The sequence below is a fragment of the Tachysurus vachellii genome, chromosome 1, assembly GCF_030014155.1.
Source record: "Tachysurus vachellii isolate PV-2020 chromosome 1, HZAU_Pvac_v1, whole genome shotgun sequence".
Lineage (NCBI taxonomy): Eukaryota > Metazoa > Chordata > Actinopteri > Siluriformes > Bagridae > Tachysurus > Tachysurus vachellii.
Window position 1 is genome coordinate 1902912 of NC_083460.1, and position 11936 is coordinate 1914847.

An 11936-nucleotide genomic window follows, 5' to 3' on the forward strand; every position below is an offset into this window, starting at 1 on the left:
GAATTGAATTGAAAAACTTGCATCTGTTATAGGAACTGAAGTCTGCAGGGTTTTTACATTTAAAACATGGGGGTGGAGCTACGTGTGAGCTGAGGTTGTGATGTCACAAAATAGTCTTCACGCTGTAAACCACAGTCGATATGCAAATGAGTTGACCGCTGGAATCTACAGGCTAACATACAAGCAGGTTGTCGAAAAAGCAGCGGATCTACAGATCTCAGGTCAGAGTTTTGTCTCCTTGTTGTATGATATTTTACACTCGGATCACTTCATCACCTTCAGACGTCTGTGTCAACCAGTTTCATTCAGTTGAGTCAGTGAAGCTAAGCGAAGGAGAAGAAATCAAGAGGAAGAGTCTCAGAGAAGAGGAACAACAAACTTTATCGTGCTTGCTGAATTGGCGACGATCTCGGACAATCCTGTCCCGCTGGTTTCAGATTTCTGAGATTTCACTTAACTACTTCGGGTGAGGGTTTAAACCGTGAGAGTTCATGCTGCATTCACTCAGAGGTCTGGCCTTCTTCCACTTACCCACAATGCCCTGTGCCCTATTAAAAGCGATGTGTAGCACTGCATTGATGCGTAATTATGTGTGACTGAAACAGCATCTCGGTGACAGGCTCTGGAGTGCCGCCGCCACCTCCCTCCTGCTCCCCCCCCCCCCCCCCCCCCCCCCCGCGAAAAAAGAGCTTCTCCTCGGCTTTAAGAGGATTAAGTGGGTTTGCGATAACAGAGGGATAAAAAGGGGAAAGGACTGAATCAGAAATGGGCCGTTGGGACTAAAGAGGGCGACCTCTCGCAGTCGAGTTCAATCACCTGTTGTCACAACCCACAATCCCAATCTGCACCCCCTCACCGCTCACTTTCTGTCGGGTTCATTTGTTCATTCTGCTGCGTCGGTATTCATCAGGAATGCTAATGCTTTCGAAAAAAGCAAAGAGAAGTGAATAAAAAATTATCAAATAAATTGACAAACAGCAGCAGCTTGGATTCAACTGTCCATATTTGGTAATTATTCAAATTTCTACTGCTGTGCCGCTGAATTCTCAACTCCGATTGGTCAGAAGATATATCGTTACATTTTTCCGACAGTGTGCAGCTACAGATTAGGGGTTTATATTGGTTTCTATGGTAACAGTTCATTCACAGTTCAGTCGTACTCAACGTAAATGGATTAAAAACATGTCAGCGTTGAGACATTGGGAGATGTTTCTTTAACACTTACAGAGGAAGTCTCCAGTGGCCATTTTTCAAAGTTTATACTTTTCGGTCATATAACAAGGTGAAGGAACGACCTTGTTTATTGCTGCTGTAGCAGAAGTGACAACAGGAAGTAACTTGTTTCGCCGAATTTAAACGAATCCCACATGTGACGTGTTTGTATTTAATCGATGCGCAATGTTAAGTGCTGTAAAATAACTGCAGATTATTTTCTTTAACAACCCGTATTGCGTATTGGCAAGCGAGATTAACAGGAAGTTGAGATTTAATTTAGAAGATAACTTTACAACTTTACCACTATTCACTAAGCTGGCGAAGTTAGCAGTAGTAAAGAAATGTATTATTATGTGATTTAAATTCGTAGCAATTAGCTATCCATCATTAGCTGAAGGCAATTATGAGAATTATTTCCGAATAAATATCAGGAGTGCTGACAAGGGATTACACGAGTAAAAGGAGGTTAGTATTATTTTGTTGTTGTTGTTGTTATAGTTGACTGTTGAGGCTAATTTCAGCTGGTGGATTGGCGTTGGGGGCGTGAGGGCCTCTGTGTTGGTTTCCATGAGCACTTTGATGTGTATCTGGGCAATGTGCTATTAGAGGGATTTAGCCCAGTTCACAGGCTGGAGAGTATGCGGCGAAATTGCAATGCCAGCAGGCTAAGAGAATGCTGAGAACAGGATTAGGATCATATTCTGGCAGTTCCTGTCACTTCTTCAATGGACCGGGTTCCTTACGCTGGCAGCTTTCATTCTCCATGCACCTAAAACCTTTAGAGCTCCAAAGGAAGGGGAGTTAGTGAGAGAAAGGGAGGGAGTGATTGAATGGTACACTGTGATTTTTGTGCTGGGCATGCTTAAGGGCCATTGTGTGTGTTGTGTGTGTTGTGTGTGTGTGTGTGTGTTCACTTGTCAGACACTAAGGCAAAATAAGTTGTTTATTAATTAAAAAATGTCCTTAGTGTGTGGTTTTATTGTCTTGTGTTTCAGGTGTGTGTGAGTGGTTTGTGTGTGTGTGGTTTGTGTGCACATGTGGTGGGTGTGCAAGCAAGTTTGTATGTATGTGTGTGGTTTGTGTGTGACTGTGGGCAAGCGAGTTTGTTTGTGTGAGTGTGTTGTATTTGTGTGTACAAGTGGTGCGTGCATGTGTACGTGTGTACGTTTGGTGTGCTTGTGTGTGGTTTGTTTGCATGTGGTGTGTGTGTGTGTGATTTTATATCCTGATAAGGACCAAATGTCCCCACAATACACAATAATAAGAATAATAAGACAGTTTTGACTTTTATTTCTTAACTATTTAACTAAAAATACTAGTTTATTTATAAAAGTAAAAGATTTAGGTGTCATTTTTAAAAAAATAAGTTTTAATGATTATATTATCCGTATGTCAAATGTCTTTATAAAGTTTCTTAGACTGTTCTTTTTCAGAGTTTATGTTTCTTGATCCTTTTTTATTTATTATTACAATCACACTCTCTGGTGTCACCCAGATGAGGATGAAGTTCCCTTCTGAGTCCGTGGTTCCTCACGAGGTTCCTCATATTGACCAAAAGTTACATGTTGTAAATCAGTCATCTTGTTACTGAGTATTTGTTTGTATTTCTGTCATTATAATTATTTCTCTTCAGAAAAAAAAGAGAAAGAGTCAGAAAATGCTTTTTGATTCATATTTCTTCTTCATCATTCGTCTCTCGGTTTTATATAAATGATTGACGCTCACTGCGGCCAATGAGGATCGAGGAAACCAGGTGATAAACAGCCGTAACCTTTGTACTGTCCTGTGTGTGTTTTGAGCACGTTTTTATGTTTCTCTCCTGAACACAGGAACAGTAACAAGACAGCGCTGACCTTGACCTTTATTAGCATAATACAATCTGTGACACGTGCCTCGCGGCATCTGGTGTGTTCTCAAGTGTTTATCTGTGCAGCCGGTGCTGTTGAAGCATGTACGTGTGAATAACCCGTCCTGGAATTGTATGAATATTTAGCGCCCTCAGTCATACGAATGATGACATTTTGGCTCTTTGTAAATTGACTGAATATTTTACGTCCTGTTTAAATCTGCTGTATTTAAAGCGGCGGTTAGCGACCGTAGCAAGGGCATTGTGGAGGCAGCATCGAGCCTCTGGTAAAATACACACCGAAGGGAGAGCTTCTTTATGGGGAGCAAAGGGCTTTTGCATTTTGACAAACCACGCTGTTTAAGATATAATAGCGGCATAATCACAGCCCCGGGCCGTCATTCTTCAGCATAATGGCCCGTTTATTCATCGGGGGATGGCTTATATCCCCAAACCCATTTTATTTCATGAGATTACCTTGTTCTTCTTCTCCTCCATCACCGTTTTTCTCTTGTTCTTGAATCATTTCCACACACTCTTCTTCCAGACAAATATGCAGATAGCGGTGTATAATCTGTACTAAAGCCTTTTAAACCACCTGCATTTACGCTTGCTGCATATCTCCAGCTGTAGTTAGCGAAAATCCTTTAAAAGTGCCATTACACTTATGTTACCGCTGTTAGCTAGCAGAAAGAAGAAACATCTCAGACAGGTTACAAGAAGCTAACGTTATTTTTGGAGGAGGTATCGTAACAAAGTACAAACTGCAGAATCGATGTTATAGGCAGATTATAATAGCTTGTGGTGAGCTAGCCGGTTCTTGCTAGTTAACAAGCAAATTGCCGACTCATGCGATAAACACATTTCTTCCTGATCTAAACATTAGTCCTGTTAGTTATTTAGATTAGAATCATAACTTTATTTATCGTGCTATTCAGAAACCTAATATCTACATTAATACTGATTAAAGACTTTTGCAAACTTACTATAACGCCTCAGTTAGCTTGTGGTTAGCAATCTTTCCGTATCACGCTAGTTAAGAAGCCGATCTTCATGTTGTCTTGTAGGATAATACCTATGGCTGAGAAGATAATTAATTCTTTTAAAATGCTAATCAGTAGCTTAGTTTATTGTTTGCCTTCATTGAACTAGTTTATAAAAATTCTTTTAGTTTCAAATGAGCAGTTTTTAAAGAACTTTATTAGCTATTAAACATTTACCGATAATCTGAAACACAGAATTTACTTGTCTGTGTTAGCTAGCTAACAGGATATAATCTTCTTATGCTAGTGTGTGCATTAGATAAATATATGACAAATTAATAAATGCTTATTAACTATCATAAACCATGAAACATGAGCATTATAGGAACTTCATTAGCATTAGGATTCTTTAAGATACTATCGATAATTAGTGGAATTTTTTGTCCTCCTTTTGGTGTTCCTTTGACCTTGTTAGGTCTATTGCTAGTTTGTAAGATAACCCTAGTTTTGATTTGCTTGAACTACAGCAATACATTTCAGTGATGGTGGTGAAATGTAGATAATGTTAAAATTTATAGAGTATTTTTACCAGTTGGTTCTGTGGTATTGGTGTTGCCAAATTAGCATATTAGCAAATTAGACACTTTTATTTAGCCAGGTTCATTTGTAAAAGAGCCACAAATCTAGCACTTTTTGCGTGGACACGAGTAGCTATGTTGATAATTTATTAATTTCTATCCTATTTGGAGTGACATTCTTCAAATAAAATATTTTGATATGCAAATTCTCACAATGAAGCAATGAATATGCAAATTAATCGGTGAAATCATCTGCCGATGTTTAGTGTCCAGAAAAAGAAAAGAAAAAAGAAACCTTGATTGTTTTAGTATCTTCAAGCAATGTTTTATTGACGACTTATTTTACAAGTTCTTAAGCCTACTGATGTAATAGAGAAAAAGGTATAAGGTATTATATATTTGTTGTTTCCCACCACTTTACTGTGAAGGAAACAGTGCGAGCGAGTAAAACTTCATGACCACAGCAACAATGAAAACCAACCGGAGAAGTTACATAGATAGATATATATGTATATACAGTATACGACCAGACTGTTAAAGGTTAAATATAGCGTCCGCCTCGTACAAATCTCAACAAGGGACAGCTACGAGAATCATCACGGGAGGCGGGACGCATCCTTCTCGATCTAAAACATAAAACTTTTTACATTTTCCTTAACCATTAAACATTTATAGATAAAAGACTTTGTGTAATTTACAGAGCAAACCAGTTACAGACACGGCGAGAAGAGGAAGTGCTTTCCGTAAGGACTTCCTGTGTGTGGAAGTGCTTGGAGCTTTGTATTTATTTTTTTTTTCCTTAAACGAAACACAAAAAACTCTGTGTATCAACTGACGTCACTTTAACGCTGCAGGAAACTAAATTGAAAATAATACTAATACATCATGTTGTAATGTATTTCATTTGTGTCCACCGTCTCAGCTAATCGCATCGCACTGCTAACATGCGCTGAAAAAAAAAACAAACAAAAAAAAACCCAGGAATTTTCTGTCGGTTTCAGCTATTTTCCCCTCGGAGCGTTAGATATACAGCGATCTGAAATGATATGCATGGACTGTAATTGCATTCCTTCTTCAGCCCAAGGCTAAATGTAATTAAAAGCTTTGCATATGGAGTCTGCGAAATTATGTCCTAATTATCCGGCCGTTTGCAATTTAACACGCTTTAAACGCTGCCCATAAAACAGGTGAATTAGTCAGATTTAATTAAACTGGTTTTACAAGGCAGGGATTTTACCGAACACACTGCGTACAGAGTTATTATGTAATGTGTAATTTGAGCACTTGACTAATTGAATTGGGACGACCTCAGTGCGCGCAGGGCTGCAAGCTTTACTGGAAAAAGTGCTACAATTAAACAGGTTCACGCTAACGAGTACGTGTACGAATAGAGGGGCGTTTAATAAAAATTCATTAGGGTCAGTTTTTTTATTTGCGTCCACAGCCTGCATACCTGCCCGCAGATTGTGTTTTATTCTCTTGACTTTCTTAACCGAAAGTGAATCACATTTACCGTATTTTCCGGACTACAAGACATTAGCGTTAGCGTTATATGTAATTAAAGATGTCATCCATTAACGTGTAATTGTTAATGTTATTGATGTTCGAGTTTTGCGTCTTCTTCTATGGTGCAGCTTCTAGTCCAGAAAACAGGGTAATTGTGTGTTTCTCCGTTTGACAAAAAAATTAAATGCAAAAATATTCAGAAGTGACACCAAAATCTTTACACAGGTTTTTGCTAAGCGTCTTTGAGGATCCAGGTGGTAGCTTGATGGTTTTGTTCATCCGAGCGTGTCCTGTCTTGTGGTAGTTAGTGATTAGTTAGGCATGGTGTCGAGGCCGAGCGAAGCGGCGTGTTGCTTGGCGCGTAGCCGCAGGTTCTCAATGCTGCTGGTCTTGCTGTTGTGGCCGGGCAGCGCGGCGGAGGCCTGCAGCAAAGGACCGCTCCACACTTGCTGCGCGTGCTGAGACAAGGACTGGTAATACGACTGGCAGGGCAGCGAACCCAGCGGTGCCGGGACACTCACGTTCATGCCCAGGTAGGGGAGGGAGGATGGGGCGGCCATGTCAAATGACGGGTAGTGCACCAAGCTGTTAGTCGCTGCCATGTGCTGGCGAAACTGCTCCTGAAGACGGAATAGGCTCAGCGGCGACGACGAGTACGAATGGCTCTGAGAGATGCCTCCGGTCATGCCGTTAGACCCGGATGTGATCGCTGGCGAGCTGAGGGGTGAATCTGTAAGGAAAAACATGGAGACGTGATGGTGTGTTCAAATGCAGCAAATGCTAAATGGGACATGATTGAAAATGGAGTATTTCTGCTTTTTAACTAAATGCTGATTAACCGAAGGGGAAAGAACCCTGAGCCTTTTGTATTGTGAGCCAATAGGAAATAAGTGGGACTGTGGAAAAGCAAGAAATGATTAGTTATCAATCACACTGGATTTTGTGACGCAACCGTTACTACTGTGACAGAACTGGGAGAAACAGAGAGCACCGAAATGCTCTGAGATTATTGTGCTTCTGCTAAAATCTGCTTGTTCTTTACAGACAGCTCCTTTAAGTTTCTGTCTCTTTACACTGCAGCGTTTTATACACGCTTAACGATTAATATTCATACAGCTGTGTCTCCGTAGCCATGATTAGAGTTTTAGAAATTTACATACCGAGATAATCAGGAAGGAAATGACTTCTTCTCCTGATTCTATTCAACAAGTTCACAATATAACCATGACAACGGTCATAAATAATGCTTTAATGCTAGGCTTGTGTTTATTCCTGGATGCAGTCGATAAACGAAACAAAATTTCAACGATGCATTAAATCATAAGCTATAAAATCATCATCATGGAGAAATTGATTAGATAGAATTAGTTACTTGGTTCTAAGCATGAAGATGGAAATAAATCTACTGGAATCACTGGTGTTACGACAGGGATAAAGCACTAAAGCTGACGGCACCTTAAGCAGAATACAGTATGTGGGTAGAGACGTTCAGCCAAATTAGAAATTTGAAACTGAGGATGAAGGTCTACAACTGAGAAACTTTAAATTCCTGCCTTGTAGATGGCAGGTGTTAATTTATTCTAGACAATATTGTGTTATATAACGTGTATTATTGTATTATAACATGATATTACGTATATTCCTGTAAATATATCATCTTCTGTACCTGGTTTGGGGCTGAGGCGTTTACAGGGAGGAGAAAGACTCCCGGACTTGTCCACCTTGATGTCGTCCTGGTGAAGCTTTAAATCTTCTTCCCTGTCGGTTGCGTTGTCCTCTGTGGCCGACTCGCTTCCTGACTGCTCAGCCGAGGTGACATTTAGCTCCACGCTCAGTTCCGAAGGCCCTTCAGCCTCGATAGAGGAGGACGAGGACGTGGACGAAGGAGCCAGTGGGTTCTCCAGGTTTACGGCAGAGGGAGGGTCGGTTTTATCGCCGGCTCCTAACGTTCCCTCGGGTGAGGCGTCCTTCTGTTTCTGGAGCTGCTCCTTCTGCAGGCTGCGCTGCTTCTTACGGAACTTCGCTCGCCGGTTCTTAAACCACACCTGATCATTCAAAAAGTCAGTGATATTTCTGAAACCGGGGATGCTGTTTTGATGAAATGGTGATGGTTTGAATGAGGTCTCACCTGGACTCGTGCTTCGGGCAGGTTGGTGCACATGGCCAGACGCTCACGCATCACTACATCAGGGTAGTGTGTCTTCTGAAAGGTTTTCTCCAGAGCTTCAAGCTGCTGCGCGGTGAAGGCCGTGCGACTCCGCCGCTGCTTACGATGCTGAGAGCCGTAACGAGCCTCGAGGATAATGTCTTGAAATGCGCAGCCGTTTTTTGAAGAGAGAAAGAAGAAGGATGTTTAACCAAGTGAACATGATGCCTGCAGGCTTCTGTATACGTAGCTTTTGTGTGAGCGAGACTCCTTCCCATGTTAATCTAATCTGGAAGCTAATCCAATGCTTTTTGAGCCATTTTGTCATTTTACTGGGAATTCGTCACTAAAAATGTTTCAGGTTCTTTTTATTTTTTGTTGTTTTTGTGGGAATGAAGTAAGCAAAGTAGTAAAAATGATAAAAAATATAATCATCACTGAGCAACTGAATAGTCACAATAGTCGGTTTGTACCGAGCTTGAACGCTTAATGCAAATTTGTACTTAGTTTAAATTTGAATTGTTCCTCAGGCTTCAGTTCAGACGTTAAGAAGAAGAACAATAACTTGAGCAGCCTATAGCATTACTGTATGTACAGATGTTAATATCCAGATGTTCCATATCATGTCACAGTGAGCCTCTCACTCACCAGCCAGCCTCTCAGCGAGCGTAAGCGCGTGGACGGATGGGCGGTAGTCGGGTGCGTGCTGGGCCTGTTGCGCCGCCTGCTGATGGAGGTTGTACATGGCGCTCAGTGAGTTCATGGCATGGAGCGAATATCCGTTCACACCGTAGTGCTGCATGTCTGCGTGTGATGTCTGCATACAAAAAGTACACTGTGAGTCTTCACCCTAAGGATTTCTAGCAGTGCAAATTCATTCTTGTTTACTGCTGTACAGATTTATTTAATGCACAGAAATCTAAGCTGATTTCAACACCTTCGAGTTTCGAGAGGCGACTCCTGATAAACTTATTAACACTAACTCCATGAGGTTACTTTGTTACTGTGTGTGTGTGTGTGTGTATGAGAGTGAGAGAGAACAAGAGTGAGAGAGACAGACGACTCCCGATAAACACTAACTCGATGAGGTTACTTTGTTACTCTGTGTGTGTGTGTGTGTGTGTGTGTGTGTGTGTGTGTGTGTGTGTGTGTGTGTGTGTATGAGAGTGAGAGAGAAAGAGAGTGAGAGAGAGACGACTCCTGATAAACATATTAACACTAACTCCATGAGTTTACTTTGTTACTCTGTGTGTGTGTGTGTGTGTGTGTGTGTGTGTGTGTGTGCAGTAAGATAAGCAGAAGCTCCTCTGCTCTCCCATTTGGCCTGATTGGTAATAAAACTAAAGTCTCTCCGAGGACCCGACGCGATTTCCCACCACTTTGGAGGAATTGAAAAATGGATCATTCAAATTAAAAGTGTAATTATAATCATCCGCTCAGAATCTTGTCAGAAAGACGAGCAAATAACGAGCCACGTCGTCAACATGTTGGCTAATTAATGACTTAATGGATTAATTAACGCACCGGTCTCATCAGTGCCTTAATTAATGAGTCGGTTTAATGGCATAAGCAGCATTAATATTAGCATTTGGTTTGCTTTGCACAGCATTTTGGGAAGAAGGGTTTGTTCATTAATATCACATTACACCTCGTTCCAGTCCATTAGTCGTGTAAAAGAACCTAATTGCTGCAATTAGCACTTGTTTAGCTAATGGAATGTGACTTCATGCTTTCAGCTAAATGACTGTAACTAATCCGTTTAGTAGTTTCAGGGTTTTTTTTTAAAAGTTCTGATTTCACTAAAAATAAATGTTAAAGCAGTAAGATAAAGAATATCCGATATTGTTGATTTAAACAAAAGCTTCTTTTAAATTATTATAATTTTTTAAGATTTTCAAATTATATAAAAAAATTTAAATGAATGGAATTAATTTCAGATTTTGAAATGTATTCTAAGCATTTAAGAATAATAATATTAATTTAAACAATCGTGTCATGCTCATTTCCTTTTTATTATTATTCAAGTTATAATTATTTTGTAATTAATAAATAAATAATAAATAATTATTATTAGTAGTAGTAGTATTAATTAAATGAGTCTAAAGCACCAATTCAGATGATGTTCATTTCCTTGATATTTCAATAACAGGAAATGACTTTGTAACCGCTTCCTGTGTGTGAAAAATATGAAATATAAATTTATAAATAAATAGAAATAAACCCTGTAAGCGAGTTTGTATGGAAATATGATGGTATTCTTGCATCTATATGAATTAGATCCCAAAAATAAATCTTTGCTGCAGTCAGGAGTGGTTCAGTGGAGATATTTTGTCACTCAAAAGGCTTTCGAGCTGAAAAAAAAAAAAAAAGGTTTGTGACCCCCTGCTATAGTCCAGGCAGGTTTCAGATGAAACCCTGGAGGAACGATTAGATATGTATTAGATATGTATTAGATATGTATTAGATATGTATTAGCATGCAGGCCCTGGACAGAGCGGTGTATCTCACGGCACTGTGCATTAGTCAGGAGGAAAAAGTAAATCTTCACCTGCTGGTGTTAAGAGCCGTGAGGCTGCTGCTTTGTCCCCAGACACTTAACACGGCGAGGTGTCGGATTTAGGCGACTTTTTCCTCACTAATGCACACGGATGTATTTCGGAGTTGGTTATCAGATTAAAAATAACACGAGCAGCCCCTGTGCTGATTCCTCCTCCAGGCATCTGATTCATCATGATACTGACAACGAGGGTGGAAATGTTCGTTTTCATTTTCATATCCGTTTAATGTAGGCCTGCTTTTTAATTGCTGATCATTCGTTCTGCAATTTCTTTGTATCTACATGAAGAAGAACTGAGCAGCTGATGGTCATGGACTCGAGCTTGGCTCTGTGGGAGTCTTAGGATTTGAAACCGTAAACTGCTGGTCATTAGGACACAATTTACTGCTGTCTGTTGTCATGTGAAAACAGAGGATTATGTTAAGATTATGTGAAAGGCATTAATACACTTAAATAATATAAAACGTCACACTTCTACTAATATTTATTTACGTATTATTAAAACAAGACATTTTTCAACGATCAGGAAAACCGTTCCTGATTTTAACACATAACCAGAAAGATTTTTTTTTTATTTATCTAATTTGTATATTTTATAAATAATTTACTGCATGTCCACAAAAATTACTAAGAGTTTTTCTTTTCATTGTTGTCTTACTCCAACATCACAAAACATTGTGCTGGTCTCAATTTACAAAAAAAATAAAATAAAATAAAATAAAACATCGTCTTCAAATTTTATTATAAAAATCAACAGGATAAATTCTTTCATATTTTTGGTCTATTCGATTATTATTAATAGTGATACGGTTTAATAAAAGAAATTATTTAATAGCTAAAGCTCCAGCATTAAAGAACATTTTTGCCTCAAAATATTTGAAGGTTTTTAAGTTGTGCAGTCATTTAATTTAGTACATTTAATAAAGTAGTTTAGTTACTAATTCTGCTTAAAATGTGATAAATTGCGATAATTAAATGTACTTTCATAACCTTATTATCATTATAATAATAAAATGTCAATTAAATTATTATAGAACAAGTTTGCTTTTTATAATAATAATAATAACTAGAATGTACATTTCCTGAAGAAAATAATAATAATAAT

General features: G+C 39.2%; 1 protein-coding gene across 2 annotated transcripts; it reads right to left on the minus strand.

Annotated features, from left to right (window-relative positions):
* Positions 1-6439: 6439 nt before the first annotated feature.
* dmbx1a (diencephalon/mesencephalon homeobox 1a) lies at positions 6440-9076 on the minus strand. 2 transcript variants are annotated; one of them, XM_060888869.1, is made up of 4 exons: positions 8925-9076; positions 8257-8452; positions 7795-8173; positions 6440-6858 (listed from the first exon to the last, which is right to left on the minus strand). In XM_060888869.1, the coding sequence occupies exons 1-4, from the start codon at positions 9074-9076 to the stop codon at positions 6440-6442; spliced, it is 1146 nt and encodes a 381-aa protein (XP_060744852.1). The 2 variants fall into 2 exon arrangements, with proteins under 2 accessions (XP_060744852.1, XP_060744920.1); XM_060888937.1 differs by having other exon boundaries at positions 8257-8435; positions 8923-9076.
* Positions 9077-11936: the final 2860 nt, after the last annotated feature.